The sequence below is a fragment of the Anastrepha ludens genome, chromosome 6, assembly GCF_028408465.1.
Source record: "Anastrepha ludens isolate Willacy chromosome 6, idAnaLude1.1, whole genome shotgun sequence".
NCBI classification, from domain to species: domain Eukaryota; kingdom Metazoa; phylum Arthropoda; class Insecta; order Diptera; family Tephritidae; genus Anastrepha; species Anastrepha ludens.
Window position 1 is genome coordinate 125,289,552 of NC_071502.1, and position 23,493 is coordinate 125,313,044.

At 33.8% G+C, this 23,493-nt stretch overlaps 1 protein-coding gene across 2 annotated transcripts; it reads left to right on the forward strand.

Annotated features, from left to right (window-relative positions):
- Nucleotides 1-6,987: 6,987 nt before the first annotated feature.
- On the forward strand, nt 6,988-22,338 carry LOC128868473 (protein 5NUC-like). Of its 2 annotated transcripts, none has more exons than XM_054110595.1 (8): nt 6,988-7,285; nt 19,706-19,947; nt 20,020-20,170; nt 20,224-20,480; nt 20,549-20,670; nt 20,763-20,917; nt 20,996-21,296; nt 21,385-22,338. In XM_054110595.1, the coding sequence occupies exons 2-8, from the start codon at nt 19,721-19,723 to the stop codon at nt 21,948-21,950; spliced, it is 1,779 nt and encodes a 592-aa protein (XP_053966570.1). In that variant the 5' UTR covers nt 6,988-7,285; nt 19,706-19,720; the 3' UTR covers nt 21,951-22,338. The 2 variants fall into 2 exon arrangements, with proteins under 2 accessions (XP_053966570.1, XP_053966571.1); XM_054110596.1 differs by having other exon boundaries at nt 6,988-7,257.
- Nucleotides 22,339-23,493: the final 1,155 nt, after the last annotated feature.

Consider the following 23,493-nt stretch of genomic DNA (forward strand, 5'->3'; position numbering starts at 1 on the left):
TAACTCACTTAAATTAATTTTTTCATTTACATACATATGTTCTGACTAATTAAATTTCTTAAGAGAAAAAAATAGATATTATTATAAATAAATAATAAATATTATTATAAATAAATAAAAATAAAGAAAAAACATAGCCATTTAGCTGATTTTTTCATGTAAAGGCCAAAAATGGTGATATTTTGAAATGATTGTATGGGGAACCCCCCAGGGGAGTTCCAGGGGGGTGGCATGGGTGGATCGGCCGTCCAAAGTAAGTGGGGGTCGGTCACACATTTGGACTCGATTGGAGCTCTCTAAATGGGTCAAAGTGGGATTTTTCAAAATTTGCCCCTACCCAAAAGTTCGACCCAAATTGGGGGACATCAGAATTCGTTTTAGAGGTATGGTTCCTTCGGTAAAGTTTCTTATTTTGATCCCTAGAATACGATTTTCACAGAGCAATGAGCGATTTTTAAATCGACCCGCCCTAATATATATATATAATATACATATGTCCTATGTCAATACATATAAACATGCATATATGCAATTTCGCGCAATTTGCATACAAAAAGAACAAATCTATATGTAAAGATGCATACAAATCATATGGGCATATCAAATGTACGAATCTATTCTGTACGCAAGCAAATGTAAGCTAATGCTTGAACTGCAAGAGAGCTCGGAACGAACGACAAAGACGCACAATCGGCTTCCGCGTTCGGCAACGTTCGACATTTGGCTCTCTCCTTCTTGAGTGAGCATATATATCGCACCCTAAATACAAAAGGGTCACAACTCAAAATGTATCTTCTGCTCAAATATGAGCGAGACGTTATCGAAAAAACGGTCCGCGGATGACATATGGCAAAAATAAATTTTTTTTTTTTGGTAGGACTGTTATAAGCTTACATGGCAAATTTCAAGTCAAGCTCGAGTGTGGAAAATTTTGAGTTGTGACCCTTTTGTATTTAGGGTGCGATATGTATGTATATGCGCATATGTATATAAATTCACAAATAAAATTAAAATTTTGTTTTGAAAATTGCAATCATTACATCAGTATTTTCTTATGACGTTGTCACGTTAAACTATCATCAGTAAACCGACTTTACAGACAACCTATTTTTACATACAAAATGTTTGTATTTGTAAATAAACTTGTGCTCACATACTTAAGTATTTTTTTCTTTTTACAATATTCGCAATATTTTCCATGCTAAATTGTTTTCGTTGATGTTTTATAAGCCTTATAAATCAATTCACAAATATGTAGCAAATTTAAAAAGAAATTTCCATCGCATTTTCAACTTTTTAATCAGAAACTTTACAAAACTTCTGGGTATGCAGTTAAATCGCCTATTAATATTTTTAGTATAGTAGTGTGTAAGTAGTAGTAGAAGTAGCTCAAAAATCGCTTTAAGTTTCAATTATTTTTGCCCTTTTTTTATATAAAATATTTCCGACCATGCCCTTCTTTTTTAAAAAATCCAAAGTACATTAAAAAATAAAAAGAATGTCGCATCGTTTTAAAGCGAGTAACTCGCGTATATAAATATATATACGTATGCATATGTATATAAATATAACCTTTCATACAAATTTCTCAGAAACCTTTATAACGAGCATGATGACATTTTGAAATATATTATTGAGAAGCGAATGAAACAAGGAAAGAAATTATAAGCCCCTTTTTCTGATAACAGCTATGAAACAAAACAAACAGTTTTTTAATATCTAAAATTTCTACCAAGGCGATTTCATATAAGGTTTTATTACTAGAGCAGCTGATTTATTTCTTGCAATTTAGTATTTTGAATCCTTTGCGTCTTTGTTACTACTTTGTTTGTTTGGTTACACTCTGATTGACATTTTGACATAGCAAATTGCAAAAACAAAGCCCATGTAAATTTTGTTGTTGCTTTAGAGCCACCACCTTGTATAGATTCGCCTTTATTTCTACCTTATACTAGGCCTCTTCTATTCGCCATTTTCCCGCTCGCTATCTCTATGCTCGATTAACTTGATGAAAAAATTCCATGCGAAAGCAACAACAAAATTATCGAGTAAGATTCCCCGCTAGCGAGTATGGCTATAGCTCAAGGCGAAGAAGAAGTAACAGAAACTACATGCTTGTGAAAATTCAGTGACTGGCTTGGTAATATTGTGATTTGTGAGATTTAAACTAGTCCAACTAATGAAAACGAAGTCCCGTTTGTTAAATTGTGAAAACACACATTAATATAAAGCCTCCAAATTCAGTTTGCGTTTTTATGCGGAAACGCCGTGGAAAAAAGTATGTGGGGGTATGTATAATTTCTTGTGTTTGGTTGTTTCCATTGTTTTCGCCCACTCTTCTTCTTCACAAACAAGTAATTCCCCTTCCTTTTGCTTGTTTATTCATCCGCTCTCAAGACACGACGATTTCGGAAGACGCAATCGGTATTCTATCATTCTTGGCTATAGCCAAGGTGAATTTATTAAAGATGGTATCGGTAAATCAGCTGATTTGTTTTTTTTTTTTCTTTCGTCGTTGGCTGTCCATGTGGCTGTCAGTCTAGAATGAAAAAAGGCGAATTCACTCTTTGTTTTCTACTTTGCCAATACTTTGCTTTGACAATTAAACGTACAAAACATTGTTGTTGGTCTAGTGCCACCACCTTCAATGAATGCGCCTTGGTTATAGCTCATTAGGCCACATTGCCTTACCAGCACATGTAATTTAAAGCAGCTCTCTTCCCGCGTTGCCGAAATATGATCATTTGCTTTATCTATTCGCCACTTGCTAAGTCTTGGGGAAAAAAGAGGCCTACTATAAAGTTAATTCATTAAAAAATCAAATCAACAAATAGGTATAACTCATTTTAAAATTATTTTACTTTAAACAAAAAGGTGTATTTTAAATGGTATCATAACTAATCTTGAATAATCAACTAAAAATTATTTGGCAAAATATTTTTTTTTTTTAATTTTCAGTTCAATTTGCAACAATGTTGTGTTTACCAGCCCAATTTATAATCCCTCTTGGACTATTTGAAATCACATGCATGCATATGTGTGTATATTTGAACAATTTTGTATAATATCCAATTTCAAGCTTTCATATTCTGCAATGAAAATAGAAGATTTGCGCAACATTCAATGCCATTGCCCGGAAACGACCTAAATAAAAGTTGAAAGACAATTTACTTATAGTATACATATGTAATTTACAGTTGAATAGTTGGAAAAAGGACGTAAATCTTCTAAAGTCAGATAGGTTGATTTGTTTGTGATAAGCATAGGCATGCACAAGGGTCTCCAATTCACATGCGAATACAAGTACAATAAACATACATACACACGCGCAAATTTTCTGTTATTAGAAATAAGAAAACATGCCGTAAAAATATTTTAATCTTTATGATCGCGCATTTGGTTTCAAAAAAATAGTAATAAACAACAAATGTAGGAATATTACTTAGTAGCAAATATGACATTTTATTCGCACTAAGTACTATAAAGATATCTTAGAAGTGTATGGAGTTGGGATCATTCTTTTAATCTTACTTTGAATTACTCATAACCACAGGCTATAGAAAATGTTGCTACATTGGGCTGCGGTTAATCGTATTATGTATTGATATATACAATATGTATATACATATATACATACAGATAAGTACTTAATCAAATGTATATGTACATACATTTATGCATTATTCTTATACATACATAAATCTTGATAAATGACAATATGTTTTCCCAAAAAATTATTTGAATAATTCGTAATGTTATCAAGCCAACCAAGCAACTGTTCTCTCTGAAATCACATGGCTCGTTTGCTGAAAGAATGTCAAGCCATTTGTGAACAAAATTCGTGGCGATATCTATAAACAGCACCTCATTATATTAAAGTGTGTATTTACTTTTACTTAGGGACCCATAGTAGTTAAATAGCTAAATTTGAAACTGAACTTGTGTTCTCGTGAGTTATGACATTCTTCCAGCAAACGAGCCATGTTTGCATTTAGTACTACTGAGAAATACTAAACAGCTTTTTTAATTATACTTAAGTTGCAGCACTTTCAAAGGAATCTGATGATTTTTGTATGCATATTAGGGGGCATTTCACTCCAAACAATAAAAAAATTACACTGTTTTTCCATCGAAACTATAAAATTTATTACATTTAAGACCTTCGCCAAAGTATTTTGTGAAAATATTAAGATTTACATTAATACTTTTGCTAATGACACTGGTATTATGACGACAGCAGCATCCCGACAACATAAATAAAATCTCTAAATGACTCCGGAGCCGGCGTTTGAAAGTGAAGAAAATAAATCTTCACATGTAAGCTTTGTCGCAAAGCGAACTACCTGCTCACAAATCAACTTAAATCTTACCTCAGTACCGCATTCCTCTCCAGAAGGAAAGCTTTAGGACTAATATTTCGAAACATGTATTGGGTGTTAAGCCGTAAATCTGGACTTATGGAATCCAACTGCGGAGTACAAAATCAAATTCAAACCGGTATCTACTCTCATGACACCATTGCGTGTCTTTTTAAGGTAGAAAAGGAAAACACCGATCCAGCTCATCTAAGAGCTACCTATAAAATATAAAATTTGCTTACTAAAAAGGAAAATATACAGGAAATATACCTTTAATACTTAAATCAATGTCAGTTATTAAATAAATTAAGACATTTGTAAAAGGTTTTAAATGAATTGTAAGTATTAGAAAAAAAAAAAAAACATTAGGTGGGTCTCCGTGAAAGTATTTCATTTCTTTATTCCTGTGATACAATTTTTAAATATTTTTTAGCAGACCTTTTCAGCTTAAACTCCTCTATCATCTCAGGGGATTTTTGGGAAAAACTAGTGTTTTTTATAAAAATCACTCGATTTTGAAAGTTGTTCTTGTTGTTGGAGCTGCTCAATTTTGGAGGTATTTTCAAATCGGACCAGCTCACGTATATATTTTGAATTTTAATATTTTTCCGAAACATTGTGGCGAAAGTCTTAAAATAAATGATAATATAATAAATATTATAGTTCTGCTGGAAAAAAGCGCAACTTTTTAGGTCAGAAAGCTTAATGACATATGCAGTTCTTCTTACTCAATCTTCTCAAGAATTTGCAAGCTTATTTATCGGTATTTTGCAAAATTTTCAGTCAATGGCGATCGTCATTACCACTACAGCTCTAGAAATTCTTGCTATAAAAGCTAACCACTCTAGGATCCGTTAAACCCTTGCTTTCATGCCTTCATATTTATGGGATTTTAAATACATACGTATGTACATATGTACGATGCATTAAGGCACGCACATAATTTAAAGTGTGTAATTCGCGTTGAAAGGTTTAGAGCAAATAAACATTTAATTACAGGTAATACTATACATCAATTGTAATTGGTTACATGTTTATTGTTTATCTGCTAAAACCAATGCGTCAGACGCAAAACACAAGACATTTTTTTTCGAATACTCAATTAAATCATTCAGATTAAAACAAAATGTATTTATATTTATGTAAGGCAGAAGCCAAAGAATACAAATATGTATGTATCAGTTCTTCCAGAGTCCTTTTTCTCCAATACAAATCGCCTCGACCCCTTCGTACGAGTATTTATGATCATTTGTATGTATGTAAATACTCGTATGTATGTAAATAAATTAACTATTTACTTTTATCATTTTAAATTAGATTTGACTTAGTGGAAAGTTTAGCGTGTAGTGATCGCTTTCCTAGTGAGGGCCTCATGAACTGCAACTGTTGTATTCATTATTTACTACCTGCTTGCTTTTGCGTGATAACGTGACCATGCTTATATTAATCTCATATACTATAATATGTATGTACATAAGCGTATAATAAACATTTTTTCTCTAAGCTGTAGTTACAGAAATTGTTTCAAGCATTAGCAAAGCTTCATAAAGACAGATATAAACAGTGAGTCATTTAACTATAGCACAGGGGCTTACTAACAAGTTTCACCAATTTATTTGTTTTTATTTAATTTTAATAATTTTTTTTTTATAAAAATATAGTTCATTCACCTACAAATATCTACAAAAAAATTGTCAAAAATCAACGCGATTTTTGAGTCACTTCAAGCTTACTTTCTCTTATACCAAAATGCAATGCCGGCTCCGAACATTAGTAGGATTTTTTTACAATATTGGACACATTGCCTGCAGATCGGCGAAAGATATTAAAAATAAATGCTTCTATCATTTGCTGTTTCATGTCTTCAGAGGGCAGGAACCCAACACTAACCGAAAGGTCACACAGAACTCATACGCTATTGCTGAAGCTTATTCGAAAAGCTCAATGCTAAATAAGCACTTTAGACCTAAAGTAATCCGAAAATGGCACGACTGTAATAGCCAAGTGTATTTGTGCAAGACATGCTGCCAAAATATCATTGACTCGATTCCCGCTGCCGCATGAAAACTTTCACCCTCGGCCAGCAATGGCAAACACCTGGGTGTATACTTCTACCAAAACCTCGATATTCGTAAAGTGACGTATGCTAAATTCATTCCGGAAGGAGAAACAGTCAAAACAGATTATGGAATTTTGGAATTGTGGAAAATTTGTAGAAAATACCAAAAATCGTTTATCGGCTAGCTCTGGTATTTAACAGATCTAAGCTCTCCACAAAATTGAAATAATTGCATCGGAGTACCTATCGTAAGTATATTGAAACCATAAAATAAAATTTGCTGATAATGTTCAAGGTGAGTGCATATACATAAAATGAATGGAAATGAGAACGCTTTATTCGCAAGCTGTAGCGAACAATTTCACTGAATCTGTCTGTCATTCAGATGCGGCCTATATATTATATTATATTATATTATTTTTCCAACTCAAATTAGCTTGTGCGTTAAGATTTTCTTACATGCTATTAACAATATCCAGTAGAGACACATATTTATTCATCTCTATACCTTCGTTTAGATTGTACATATGTGTGTGTTCGCGCTTTGACTTCGAGTGGCACAAAAGACAAAATTTGTTTCAAAACGTGTAGTGGAGTCGTTGGCACTGGTTTGTTTGGTTACGGCTGCTGCTGTTTTTGATTATTTTCTCGTATAGCAGATCCCGCGTTCATGTAATACATAATCGGACGTATGTATGCATGTTATGACAACTTGCCGGGTTGTTTTGATCGTGTGCCATTGTTTTAAGTGCTGAATATTATAATTAGTGGTAACATTTTTGCGCGAGTGTAAATATTTAAATATTCACAAAATTTGAAAACATCCAATACTTGCATATAGTAAATATATATTATATATATGTATCAAGTGAGTGATAACACAAGTGAATGTTATATATATTTAAATTTTTCTCTGTACATAAATGTATGTACCATATGTATGTAGATGCTTTCATTTAGCCATTTGGCTTCACTACTTAATCAATTAACAACAGTGTCGTAAGTGATAAAATAAGTCAACATTGCAATTTTGATCCACCAGTTCATTTTGCTGCATCCGCATCAGCAATAATATGACAAATTTAGAAAATTATATCGTACTCTAATTTTTATCTTTGTTGCTCGATCTAATTTTTGGTTTTTTGAAGTTTATTTCCTTTGACTTAGCCTTCGGGCAACTACCATTATTTTTTCGCCCATTACACACACATACATATAAGTACTATACAGTAGGTTCTGTTTTTATGCGGCTTTTTTTTATGCGGTTTTGAAATAGTGCGGTTTTTTTTAAATTACAAAATGCATGTCGACATATCGGGAATTGTACATATAAACAAGATTCTAAACCAGCTAAGCAAAAACTCATCACAGATTCATGCGGTCTATGGAACGTATCTATAATTATAATATGGGTCTAGTGCCCTTTTTTATGCGATTTTATTACATTATTTCAGATTTATGCGGTTTTAGCATTTGAAACGTATCTATAGTTTTACTATAGAACTAGTAGCTTTTTTATGCTGTTTCTTGCGGAACGTATCTACCGCATAAAAACAGAACCTACTGTACTGTGCATAAGTATGTACTCGTACTCAAATTAATCAGAAGAATTTCCTAAGTTTATGTTTTATTGAATGCAAATTTCTCAGTCTTATTGAGTATGTGTAAGCTGATAACATTGAATGAAACTTATCGGCATAAATACATTAAGTTAGATATAAAAACCCGTTAAACTTAGCAGGTGCAACAATTTAAAAACACATCTAATTCCGAAAGAATATTACTATAATTTTATTTGAGAAATTTTTTTTATTTCCCATTCTTTTTGAATATACATATTTTTTAGTTCTAGTTTTCCATTATATCTCGAAAATTGTTTCAACTCAAAAATTTATTTATTTATAAAGCACATGGCTTTACAATAAAATAAAGTATATTAAAGAGAGTGAAATCAATAGCCATATTTTCTTTCGAAATAGTTTTGTCATTTTGCATTAACCCGTTTGCCAATAGAAACTTTAAATTTACATTTATAAAAACCTTCGTTCATTCGAACCGAAATCCTTTTGCTGTAATGTTGGATGATGGATAATGGATAATGGATGAAATTTTTAAACAAATAAGGATGTGTCCGCTTTGACAGAGCTTACAAGACCTTTCCTAGAGATCCATCGTCAACAGCACTTGCCACAACAAGTGAAGGCGTTGGGTTTTAATTGCCTAAGCCAAAACGCCTTCATATACATATATACTTAGCTCATGCAGTTCATCGAACCATTCATGAGGGTTAATCTAAACAGATATATGAACAAACATTTTAACATTTTCATTGCCAAATAATCGTAAGTCAAATATTAATTTCACTTGGTTTAATACACTTTGGAGTAAAATATGCAAAGTTATATTTTGAAATGGTAAACCAATGATTTCCTCATTAATTCTTGTTCGTCTTGGCGTAAAATTTTATATTTCAAAGGTGTTTTCAATAGAGTACTAAAACGTTTCCGTATTTCTTTATTAACTTGGAAATTTTCTATTTTTTGTAATGTTGTTGTGTTGTTGTATTCCCCGTACATGGGAATGCTGGTGGAGTGACAGTCCTCGGCCGGATATTAATCCGGGTCGTTCCAGTAACGTAGAACCGCCGTAGGGAACGTTGTAGTCGTATTCCTTTTCGCAAAAGCAAAATCATTACCTGTACTAACTTCCTGTGCATTTTCCTTGTTAGCTTTAGAGTTTAAATTAATGTACTCGTAGTAACAGATTTTTGTCGAATAGTGTTTTTTTTTGTTTTGTTTTTGAATAGGGTAAATGAACTCATATGTTTGCACTCGTATGATTGCATGTATTTCGGCACTTTTTATGCAAATTACTTTTACAAGAGAATACAATTACACATGCATTTGGGCTATCCATGTATGTACGTACACATTTTGTTGTACTTTCTGTTACACTTCTGCTCGGAGTTTTCTTGAATTATAAAACTTTATGAAACCATTTGAAATTATTTTCGATAAAGGTGCAGAAAAATACACCTGTACACTTGTATGTATTTCGTAATGAAATACTTTAATTCCATACATAAGCATACATATCGCACCCTAAATACAAAAGGGTCACAACTCAAAATGTACCTTCTGCTCAAATATGAACGAGACGTTATCAATAAAACGGTCCGCGGATGACATATGGCAAAAATTAATTTTTTGTTTTTTGGTAAGACTGTTATAAGCTTACATGGCAAATTGAAGCGTGATATGTCACATAGTTTGTTTTCTGTGCTACTGTAAACAAGTCAAGCTCGAGTGTGGAAAATTTTGAGTTGTGACCCTTTTGTATTTAGGGTGCGATATGTATATATATATGTATGTAAACATGTATACACATAAAATGTAAGGTTTATTTAATTACAAATGATTAATGATTTTACTTGTTCGGCTTTTTAAAACACATTTTCTCCAAACTTCGTTTGTACTTTTGCATATTTTAAAAATTACTAATATTTTTCGTTGAACTTGTCCAAAGTGGTTCAGGCGATTCCGGCGGAAATCAAAAGGAGAGAGATGCTCATGCACACCACTTGCAGATAATAATGATGCAGATTAATTAGCAAAACTTAAGAGAATTGGTTTAAGCGAAAATGTGTATTTTATTAATAACTAAAGTCTTCAAGGATAAACTAAAAATTTCAGCAATACAGATTTTCAAACACTTATCTCATACAGGTGGTAAGAACGAATCAAATAATTTTAATTGCTGCTGCAGATTTCTGTATACAAATATATGAACGTATGCACATGTACATATGTATGTATATGCCATTGAGACCGATTCACAAATGTTTTTGGGGCTTTCGTACCTACTCCATCTTACAGTATGACTAAGAAAAATGCTGTTTCTGTTATACTTGTATATACAAACAGTTACACACAAAGAAATCCGCGCAGCTTGTATATAACGGGTTGCATATACCTACAGTTACGGAGATAAAAATCCCAGCAGCTTTTCTTAAAAATACATTCGATATTTGTCTTTTCAAATCATGCAGTTTTTGAGTTCTGTGCGAAATACCATATGTCCAATTTTATTAAATTAACCGAAATTGAGAAGATAAAATTTTGGCTCTGCGGAAAAAAACTATTTACATATGTAAGTAGCACCTAGAATCGTTAAAAATGCTTATAGAAACACGTGTGTGAAGCGGAGACTGATTCAGTAGGTGTCACAAAGTCTAGCTCGAGTGAGAATCACTGCCCACAACGCACGAATTTGCATATTTATTTTTTATTTAATATAAATTATATTTAAAACGTTATTTACAATTATTAATGCAGTCTGTGGTAGAGTTATCAGCTTTAACCCTCATCCTGTTTTAAAAAACAGTAACAAACTTGTATTTTGAGCAAATGTTCCCCAATAGAATTTTATTGCATTTCTGCGCAACTATTACAAGTGATTAGGTCTTCGAATGTTACATGTTGTATTGCTCTCAATGAAATATACTGGATTTTGCAAAAATTACACGGCGCTTTCTTCGCAGTATTCTCTTTTTGCGACTGCCCAAATACCCTCACAACACAACTATGTGGCTGAGATGTTCGTTCTACCCTTTCGTTCTCCAAATGATAAATCTCCAACTGTTCTCATGGTGAAACAAATTCAGAAGGTGTGGCCAATATCCGCGAATTGAAGGCATTAGCTGATTGACTGACGTAACCGGGGTCATGACAACGGTTTGTATACATTGGTGATATACGAAAGAATCAACACAGTCTCCGCTCATAACGCTTCATTGCCGTCTGGATAACGACTCATTGGGCAAGTGTATGAATATATGTGAATTGAGCGGATAGAATTCGCTCGTGTCCTGTTGGAACGTCCATGGTCTACGACTGAAATGGTTGCGTGTCCACGGCTCTAAATCAGCTTCTAAAACATTTTCCCGATAATAAGTCCCATTCACTTTGACACCAGGCTCGATAAAAACGATTGGAGAGCGTCCATCAGCGGTCACTGCGGCCCAAACCATTACTTGCGATGGCCATCGAGTGGCCTTCGAGTGGCCATACGCGGGCTCAAATTCTCGTATGAGCGTTCGGTCAAGTAAACACGATCGTTTTGAGTGTTTATAAACTGCTCAATTGGGAAATTTTTTTCATCAGAAAACACAATGTTAGGAAATTCGCCACGTTCGTGCAAGCGCAACAACTCCTTTGCTCTTTCGCACCGAACTTTTTTTGCTGGGGTGAAAGATCGTGTGCTTTTTGGAACTTGTAAGCCTTGACCTTGAGATCATTTTCCAATATGCGTCGAATGCTGTCTTGCGATATTTTCAATTCTTTGGCCATCTTCCACTTCGACGTGGATTTCGTTCGAGTCGAGCCTTCACTTTCCGAACCATTTCGGGCGTTGTTGCGGTTTTTTTTGGTCCACCTCCATAGCGTTTTGCAATGCTACCAGTATCACTGTAACGTTTTATAGTGCGATACACAAACATTTTATTCACTTTGAGGTGACTGCGCTCACGAACAATGGCTGGTTGTGATTTTCCAGCCAAATATAACGCAATCACATTATAACGTTTGAATTCCATCACAGAAAAAGAAATTCAACAAAACTGAGACGCAAATGCTTTTGATGGCTTATAAACAATATATTGAACTGTCATTAGAACAATTTTGATGTTGATGTCATGTCTGTAAAACAGATACAAGCAGTGTGAAGTTGGTAACACTTCATATCGTTCACCCTGTATGTAGCTATCAAGTCTACTTAGAACCTTCATTTGGCGTCGGTTCCGTCCCTAGGGTTCAAAATGTTTCCTTAAATACGCTTTCCGCTCCTTACGTTTATCTGACTCGTTTCCTTCCTAGAATGCTTACTCATTATTAATTAATCTTCAATCGTCAAAAAAGAGAAGGTCAGTCGTTTACTTTTGCCTTTGACATTATTCAAGCAGCCGTTACGTTCTCTCCGAATTCCGAATGCTTAGATCTGGCGGGAAATAAACTTGAAAAGCGTCTGTGCGATTCGGGGTTATGGTAAATCTAATTCTCAAATTAATCCAGTTTAATTATCATTTTTTTTTCGCTAGAACTCGCTATTTCCACACACCATTTATGACCCAGAAAAAATATAAAGGGTCTTTCAAAACACGCGCCAAGATGTGTTTTTTTAACTGAAAAAATTTACATTCATTCAGGCTTCACTATTTTTATTCAAAATATGGCTCTCAACAATTATGCCATATGTGAAAAATTACATCATTTACCATAAAAAAGGTACCGTCTAGGAATTATTCACTACTGACATCTAGGCGTCACTTTTGAAAGAACCTTTATTATTTTCATTCAATTTTATTTTCATATCAATATATGAAGTAAAAGGTTCAAATATTCAATTTTCGATACACTCAAATTCAAGCGAATTATTCTTGAAATTACATACATACATACATACATACATGAGTCTAGTATACGTAAGCTGCTTGCAGAGGCAAGTGGGCCAAGATGATCTCATTAGGGTTTAATTAATAGCTTTCACAAGTTGGTTTTTGCTCACATGTACATGTGGGCATATCACTTTGAAATTGCTCTTGGAACTTTTATGTACCAAATATGTGGGACTGGCCACATTAATTCTTTTTACCCTCCGCCTTTCAAACTTTGTATTCAAATACTTATTATTACATGTTTCTTACTCATAGTTCGTTAATTAATTTCCAAGACCGTTAGTGGCAAACCCTATTAAGAAACTGCCATAGTTTGCATTTCAAACAGCTACCAAAATAAAACGCTCCCTAAAAAAGGAATAAATTATTAAAAGAAATGAGACACGCAATTACGCCACTCCGCTGAACTTGGAAGCTAAATTTGTAGCAGAAGTGCCAGAAAGCATATGTGGACTTTTGCATGTACATATGTACATAGCAAAAAAAAAAAGGTCAATTAGCAAAAATGTGCGGTTTATATGGTATTCATCATTTTGATATATAGAATTATATGACTTATTCCCGCAACAGGTTCGAAAACATTTAAGAGGGTGTTTTCGCTTTCAATTCTTTGCAAACCCGTAAATATTGTTGTTGTTATGCCAATTGTTGTTTATTTCTTACTTCTTTAAATAATATTGTTGTATTTATTGTTGCTTCCCCTAAATGTTTATATTCAAATTAACCAAATTGGTTCAGCTGTAGGTATTTAAAAACATTCATATGTGAAATTATGTACATATGTAGGTACGAGTATGTATGTACATTGAATATTCATGCGAATACTTATTTCGGAAAAAATAGTTTTTTTTTTCTTCTTGCATGTAAAACTTTGATTATCACATGAAATATTAAGACTTTAAACGAACCATACAGATACATATACACATACAGACACCCATGGACAGATAAATTAGAATGCCACTCTCTGCAGCGTGTTGTTGGCATTTGGCCGAGCTCTCCTCCAATTTGTGGTGTGGGGCTTGAAGTTGTTCCACAAATGTAGATTCGATTAGATAAGACTTAGACATTAGATAGACTTAGACTAAGACACTTCGACCGCATGGTCCTTTGTGCCCTCTACTCATCGAAGTACCTCATCCAGACACAGTTCTCTTATTAATCTTAAGACAGACAACCTACGTACTGTGCCAGCGTACTGTGCGTATGTGCCTTTCTTCTGGCTACAAATGGCCGAAATGTAAGAACATACAGTTTTATGCCCGCTCTGAATGGCAGATGGATTTGTATTCGAAGCTTGAATTACGCGAACAGATTTATTTTTTTTAAGTAATTTTCCACAATTTGTAAGCTTTTTTCTGGCGTTAAACGTTGTATGCCATTCTCAGCTGTCAAAAAAAAAATATCGATATCGATAGGTTTCATGCAGTTAAGAAAACACCCGATACTTACAAAAAAGCAAAACCAAACACTGATCAATGAAATCGCTGCTAGCCACTTTGTTTTTAGTTTTAAAACTAAGCGCCTCTCCTCCAAGCGGTTCATCTATAAGTAATATATAAACTTTATCAAACAGCCAAATACTTCAACTTTTAGTATAGTAAATTTTTTTTTTTTTTTTTTTTACTATGTTCTTATTTATCTGTCAATAAATGTGCATTTGTACATAATAGGAGCTTACATCCTTTATTAGGTATTTGCCTGAGCTTCCTCTCAATTTGAAGTGTTGTTGTTATTACTTGATGTTGAAGGATCTAATAGCCTTACGTCGCTTCTGAACGGCAAATTGTGATTTTATAATACTTATGTATATATCTGGAGTGTAATAAATTGTGCGGTAAGACGGTACGTACTTATACAAGTACACGTATACATAGCAGGGGTGTATGAATGTTCACAAATTTTAAGGAGTGTCACGGGTACCGTTGCTAAGGTAATAGGTACTTTCATAAGTATACTAATATGACTCAGTCCAACCTATGCAAATACAACGGTTATGGAACATCAATTTTTAAATTTGTACCGAAATGCTCTCGAAAAACCAGTCACACTGCAGCAGGTAGTGCATTGATGATTTACAACCCCAGGAAATTTTTCACTTTTTTCAGGTACTCTTAGCATTTGCTTTTACGACAAAAATGGCCACACATTATAGGGCCTCGCAAAAATGTTACTTATCATAAGTATGGGAAAAGAACAAGAAAAATTCAACCCTTTCGCAAATTATATATTTAATATAATAAAATATATACAGTGCAGTCTAGTGATAATGGACTCCGAGAGACTGAGACGAACTGTCCATTATAACTTAGCATTCATCTTAACAGGATATAAATGCACATGCATATAAGACATACAAAAACCTTCAATGGAACATAATTTAAAAAAAATCAGTTAGTTGCGCTACAATTTTCGAGCTTCGTATTTTTTTTTTATCAAAATCGATAGATCACACACATCATCCCTCCAAATTTCATGATGCAGAATGTACCGTTACTTTAATTTATAGCAGAAACAATTTTGGCGTAAATACTATGACTAGTTTTTATACAGTTTTTGTGCGCTCGAAGTCTTTATTTCTTTTTTAAATGAATGAAAACAAGTGACTAAATTACAATATATTCGTTTATTAATATGCCGCTGAGGCAACTTAATAATTTTTTTTTAGATTGCACCAAATTTAAAGAAATATAATATATATTATTTTAGATTTTATATCATAAAGAAATGTTTTTAGGGTTACGGATTGTTGGTGTATTTTATTAAATTGCCGTTGCCAAACAATTTTTTTTTTTTGGTTGCTCTCTTTTTATTTGTTTCATTTAATCTTAGCCTTGCCGGCCTGTGAACACGGCTTTGTAAATATAACTCTGCATGTCCCTTAATGACTAACTAAATACATATCTGTATGAAGAATTGATAAAGAGAGAAGGAAGTTTGCGGGTGACTTCCTTTTTCTGATTAACAAATCGTACACGCACTTCATTTTAACAGAGTAATTAACCTCTGCGGTAGTCGTGCGTGAAACAGCAAAATGATAGAAATTTTTTTTCTTATAACGGTCACCCCTCGGAAGGCAACAGCAAATCTCACAGTGTATTTCTGCCATTAAAATAAAGAACAACGCACCAAACTTGGACAAATTTTATTATTCGGAAGGAATCAACAAACTAGAACAGGAGACTATGTCGAAAAATAAAAAGGGTTATCCCAACCAATTAAGAAGTTTTTAAAGCAAAAGCACAGACTTTATTATTTTTATTTCGTTACTATTTTAGCTCGTTGTGTATTTTGCGTTGTGAAATTTGTTTTTATACGAAATTAATCAAATTCAGATCCAAAGTTTTTAATCATAATATTCATATTAACAAGATGTCAACGACAGTATTACAAAACCTAACAAAAAATTGATGAGCCTGTGTATTTTAAATTTAAAATTTAGCCTTGGTTTTCAAATGTATGCGACATTAACCATAAATAAATAAATAAATAATTAACCATATAGCTAGCAAAATATTGATCATTCGCCGTTAAGCACCTTCAGTAAGATACGACGCAGAAGATAATTTATTTCATTAAAATTTTAAAACGTACAATACATACACATCTACTTAAACAAGCCTGTGTAAGTGATACACTTAACACTGATCTGCTTTTTGGAACGTGTTTTTGTAACTACCCAATAAACGTTTAGGCTTGAGCTCAACTTGGCGTTAAATAGAGAACTAAGGTTCTTCTCAAATCTCCAAAGCTGTTTCTCAACAGTACTTCAAGTGTAGAGTCATAGCGTTTTCAACAAAAGAACATTTTTGTTGGATGAAAATTGAACTGTTACTCAAGTTGGGGAAAAGTTAGTTCTCACCTTGAACTCCTATGTGATTTTCCAATTGATTTCAAGCATTCCATTAAAATAATAATAAAATAATTCATATATTTTTAATTGAAACGGCATAGTTAAATTGAAATTATTTTCTTTAGCAGTCCAAGATTAGTGATGCATTGGAGATGATGTTGGATATCAACTTGAGAACTATTAATTTCTTCAAAGTTGGAGAAATATTTTTTTAGTGTTAGTTGGGTAAGTCCATGTATTCTTACATATATTCCATATGTATGTATGCAGCTCTCAGCTACTTTGGAATTCGGTAGTTTAGTATCTTATCGACAGTTTAGTACTCAAGCCTGCCACATTTATTGTCCAAAATGTTGCTTATACGTACATACAACATACATATGTATGCATATATTCATTTCTGCCTTAGATAGCGTGATAAAGTCCAATCGATTTTCTGATGTATGTAGTTCTCGTAAGCTTACTCGTGCCTCAGTCCTGCTCAAGATCGGTTCGGTTGTTTGCCCGTCTCAAAGTAGGTAGCGGCATTTAGTATTAAAACAATAAGAAAAAAAACTTGGATTGGAAGTGACTCTGTATATACACTATGGAGCAAAAGTGAGCACAAAAAAGATATTTAAAAAGATTCAGCAGAAATTTTAATACCGCTTTTAAGTTTTTACCATTATTTATTTTTTATATTACTATACTTAGGTGTAGGAACTTGATTACATTATACTTATAAACTTAACATTATATTCTATATTATTAATTAATACAAACCAAAAAAGGGCATGTGTTCAGTTTTGCACTCGCTTCGAAATTCAAATTTAAAATACATAGTTAAAATTTTAATAACTTGTTATTCCTCCTTTTGCCTTTATTGTTGCACTCACACGTTTCGGCATGCTTGCTATTAAGTTTTGACACGTTTCTACCGGTATTTCTTCCCAACTTATTTGAACTCTTTCAGTTCATGAATGCTATTTGGGGCCTCATCAAAGTTACCTAACCGTCGTTTCACTATAGACCACAAGTTTTCTATAGGATTGAGGTCAGGGCTTTGAGATGGCCACTCAATGGTCTCGTAATTCTGGGTTTTTGGAAAATTTCGGACGAGCTTTGAGGAATGATTGGAGTCATTGTCCTGTTGGAAAACTACTTCATTCTCTAGAAATTCCATTTGACCCAAAGCTACCGGCATATTTTCGTACAGAATTTGATGATACACCTCTTTCGTCATGATTCCTCTAATAAGCTCTAACGGTCCTACTCCGAAATAGGAAAAACATCCCCAGACCATCAGTGATCCGCCACCATGTTTAACCGTTTCTATTACCTGATGACTCTGGGTGGCTCTTCCTGTGTCAGACCAAAAATATCGTATGCCATCTGAGTTAATCCGATTCATTTTGCATTCATCAGACCATATTACTCGTTTCCAGTCTTCTATAGTCCAATGCTGATGAGATAAGGCAAATGACATTCGAGCCTTTCTGTTTTTGACAGAAAGTTTTGGTTGTTTGGGCTTTTCGGCGGCAAAACATCCAACTTTTTTTAGTGTCCGACGCGCGGTCCAAGCAGTAGCATTATTTCCTATGCTTTCAGCAGCTTTTTTTGGTGTTTTGGTTTTTCCAGCCATTAAATTTCTGGCCATGCGCCTTGCATCTTGGTCAGATAGGATACGAGGGCGGCCATTTTTTGCACTTGGCCCTTTCAAATTTTTATTTTTTTAAATTTTAATCACCATGGCTTGAGATATCCGTAGCTCAGAAGCAATTTGTCTCGTTGATTTGCCTTCTAAAATTAATTCTCCAGCTTTTACCACTTTTTCATTATTAATTTTTCGCATTTTTCACAAAATGAACCTTAACGAATGAAAACCACAACGCAACAGAAAAATAAAGGAAGTAACGAATACCGTACAAATCTATCGAAATAAATAAACTTGTTATTGATATTAACGGTTAACTTCCAAATCATAAGGGGAAATAGAGTGAGGGCAAAAGTGATTACATGTTGCTCTTAAATGCTCGCTGCTTTCAAATTCTTCTGTTATACTATTGTATAATTGTTGTTTTTGTTTCCTAGTATTTTGTAACACACTAATTCCAAAAAAGGTGGTACCAGTTTTAATAAAAAACCATGCATAGCGCGGAAATTGATTATAATACAGCTGAATTGTAATTTTGTGATCACTTTTGCTCCATAGTGTACTTAACAAGTTAATTACTTGGTCTTATTTAAACGGTGTGTGAAAATAAATATATGTATTAAATAAAAAAGTATTTAGTCAAAATAATAGACTTAAATTAATAAAGATTAAGTCTTAAATCGTTTTTATATTTTTAACATATATACATATGGATATATAATGTATGAATATATGCATTCCATAATATATATACCGATATCGCATGCTTATTCCGTATTGCAAACATAAAAACCGTTATTAGCGCTCATATCCATTTATAGTATATTCATTATGGTTACGCATTTATGGAGTAATAGCTTATCTTAGGCAATATTTAAAAATATTTTTTTTTTTTGGGGCTTTCGTTAGAAGGCCAATATATGCTGTAAAACTAGAATATTAGATCGCAGAACTAGACGGATATATGTATGTACTTTTTACCAAACGCGTACACGAATATCGACCTATTTATATTTTTATGAAAAAACAAACGCACACAGATCAACCGCTATTCATCTTACTTGGAAAGAATCTGCAAAAAAGCAACGATGCACGCCACATCTTTGTCGATTCTAAAAGCGCTTTCGATAACACGAAAGTGGTTTCATATAACACGCGTTTTCTGAGTTTAATATCCTTGGATAACTTATACGACTTATCAAATTGGCCCTGCGTGGAACCATCGTTAGAATTGGAAAAATGTCTCCGAACCATTTGATACCAAACGAGGGAATTGAAAATTGCCTTTTTAGAATAACTCTTTACTAATGTTGACGTTTCCGAAGACTAAAAGCTTCGTTGACTTTTTCAGCACTAAACCAAAGATATGACCAAAATAGTTTTATGCTTGCTGGTGACTTATGCCACGCTACTGAGTCAGTCACGTGCTAACCCGATTGATAAAAAAGCCTTTGTTGCCACTGAATTCATAGTACTGCACAACAATGATATGCACGCTCGTTTCGAACAAACCAATGTAAATGGCGGCAAATGTCTAGAATCAGACGCCAACTCCAATAAATGTTATGGTGGTTTTGCGCGAGTGGCATACGAGTGAGTGTATAAAGATTAACAATCTATCTGATTTTTCAAAGTTAATAAGTTTCCTTCCTTTACATATTAAAGAGTGCGAAAATATCGAAAAGAGGCAGCAGATGGTGGTAAACCGGTGCTATACCTAAATGCTGGAGACACCTATACTGGAACATCGTGGTTCGCTGTCTTTAAAGACAACATCAGCGCAGCATTCCTGAACAAATTACAGCCGGACGCAATCGTAAGTAGTAGAGCATTTTATTTTGCTTACACTCCCCCTTTTTCGTTTTTTAGTCATTGGGGAATCATGAATTTGACGAAAAAGTCGCAGGCTTAGTGCCATTTTTGAAAAATGTGCAATTCCCCGTTGTTACTTGCAATTTGGACTTAAGTAAGGTGCCTGAAATGAGTGCGGCCGAGCATTTGATGAACTCGACTGTTTTTGAAATTAACGGCACAAAAGTTGGTGTGATTGGTTATTTGACGCCTGATACGAAGTATTTAATAACGCCAAATACACTTGAGTTTATGGACGAAATTGAGAGTATTAAGTCAGTAGTTAAATTATGAATTATTTATTTTTAAGCTTAACACCATATTTTTGTTTTCATTCGCTTAGTGAAGAGGCTGCAAAATTGAAGGCGCAAGGCATAAACATTATTATTGCTTTAGGTCATTCCGGTTACCAACGAGATCAACAAATTGCTGCGAATTGCCCCGAGATTGATGTTGTTATTGGTGGTAAGCTATAATTAAGTATTCCTATTAAGTATTCAATGAAAGACGTTCGTGTTTACTAGTTAGGTTTCATTATTGATTTCCAATCGTTTTAGGCCACTCCCACTCTTTTCTATACACCGGAACAGAGCCTGATGCAGAGCGCAGTGAGGGTCCCTACCCGACTGTTGTAACACAGAAGAGCGGCAAGGAAGTGCCTGTAGTACAAGCGTATGCCTACACTAAATATTTAGGCAAGCTTCATTTGCAGGTGGGCAGTTCAGAAAATACCCTATAACTTTCATATTACTATTCATAATTTAATAAAATATTTCGGCAATATTTTTAGTTCGATAAAGAGGGAAATCTCATTGAGTTTGATGGGGCACCCATTTTGTTAAATGCATCTGTGCCACGAGAAGACGATGTCCTGCAGTTACTAGAAGTGTACAGACCCAATATCAGTGATTTGGAAAACTCAATTGTGGGGCACACTAAAGTGAAACTTGAGGGTAGCTCATCCGTTTGTCGCAGATTCGAATGTAATTTGGGCAATTTTATTGCTGATTCTTTAGTTTATGCTCGAGTGGTTGAAGATCAAGGTGGTACTTATTGGACTGATGCACCAATTGCAATTATTAATAGTGGTGGTGCGTAGTACCTATATTTATATTTGCTCGAACCTGCATGCATATCTAATTTGCTTAGTACTGATACACATTTATATTTATAAAATAGGTATACGTGCCGGTGTCGATAAGCGTTCGGATGGTTCAATTACTGAAAATGACATTTTGTCTGTTCTGCCATTTAAAAACAATCTCTATGTGATCCGCATATCTGGAAAGAAATTGCGCTCTACCCTTGAACTGTCGGCCACGAAACGCACCAAAGATTCCAGTGGTGGTTTCCTGCAGTTTTCTGGTTTCCGAGTTACTTACGATTACCGTAATGAAGAGGGTAATCGGGTGACTGCGGTCGAAGTACGCTGTGCAGAATGTGATGTTCCAGATTACGAACCGTTAGACGATTCCAAAGAATATAGCATAATAACGACTGAATTCCTTAAAGATGGCGGTGACAACCATGATCTGATTGAAAATGGCACTGTACCCATAAGCATGAAATGGTATGATCAAGAAGCGGTGGTCGAATATTTGAAGCATCGCGACTTCATTTACCCCGAATTGGAAGGGCGAATTGTGATAATCGAGTCCTCAAACTCCGGAACGACAGCTGTCAGATCTCTTATCTGGCTAACACTTGTGAGTTCGATGATGTTTTTCATCCGGTCACTTCATTAGCAGTCAGCATTACTAATAATCCTTGTAGATCAAAATTACAGCTGATTTCAAGGGTTATGCATAAATACATTCAGGCATAAACACTTTTATTGCTGTAGTAGAACAATTGAAAAAGAATCATATATGTCTATAGCTTTCTTTGAATTAAAAAAACATAATTATAATTAATTGTACTCACAAGCATGCTTTAAAGCAAATATTTAGGTGCACAAAAATGTCTTTTGTAAATTTAAAATTTTAATAAAAAAGTAAATGTAAAAATTAAAATCAATTTCAAATGGTAAGTTGCTCTTTTTTGATAATGCCAAAACGTTTAACACGCTTCGTTATATTTTTCCATATATGTATGTACGTACTTTGTAAGCTTAATAAACCATTATAATTCACACGATTATAAATTTTCAATTATATTTAAGAACACTGTAAGTACTTTCAAAGTTCTCTTTAAAATAGATTCGGCAGTTATTAACAGTTAGTGCAGACAAGTGCTGAATATAATAAACTCAAAACTAAACAGAAAATAGCGGCCAAACATATAATAACCAATCGGATCGGTTATCGCTGTATGGAAATTACCATTTTTTGGATGTATTTCTTTTAAGTCAGGCAATAAAATAAATTAAAGTTCTGAAAAAAGTCCTTTATTGAGCATGTCATTAACGGTTTTAAAGTAATACTATATACAAGAAAATAGCGGCTGCACAGCTTTTCTTGGACGATGCCTTTTCTGAAGGTCACGCGGCCGGGTCGACAGCAACTGCGAATTACTATTTTTGTAACAATGGGTCAACCTTAAATTTCAATTTAGTTGGTCAGTATTCGAGCTATGAATCCGACTTTCTTAAAAAATATAGTAAAAAAAAACTTGTTTGAAGTTTTCTGTACGCCGTAGTGATTATAAAAGGGGATGGGCCACATTGTAAATCGAAATACATATTTCGAAAATTTTCCCAATCTTTAATAATAAATTGTTCTGTATCAGTGACAACTTAAATTTTCCACTCCTTAATTTTTGTTTCTGTATTAAGCTTATAATACAAAACAAATAATTATTATGAAAACTGAAGCTGCCATGCAGCGCCATCACCAGAGGCGATCGCCTGGCTTCTTAATCTATTGTTGCATTTTGGAAGTAGGGAGAAAGGGAAAGAATGTGATCTCCAGTGATCGCCCCCCGCGAAAATGATAGTAGGGGGGTAGTAGAAATAGTACGCAAAGTAAACAATACGTAAGTGCATAAAGCGGTGAAATGAGTTTTATTAATTCATGCAAATTTGCAATATATTTGGTGTTTTAAAAGAAATATTGAGGAAAATATGTAAAAATATGCATTGTTAATTTAACTAAAGTGTTTATTATCAGTGCTAAAACTGAACTAGAGTGAAACTATTTGTATTCTTAATCTTTTTTTTTTACTTTACATTATATAAGATGTAGAGTAGAATGGGGTAAGATAGGTCATTTTTTTTTGGAGAGCTCTTGCAACGGTGTTTTTGCATTGATTTTGAAAAATAAGCAAGATTTTGAAAGGTTATTTATCTGC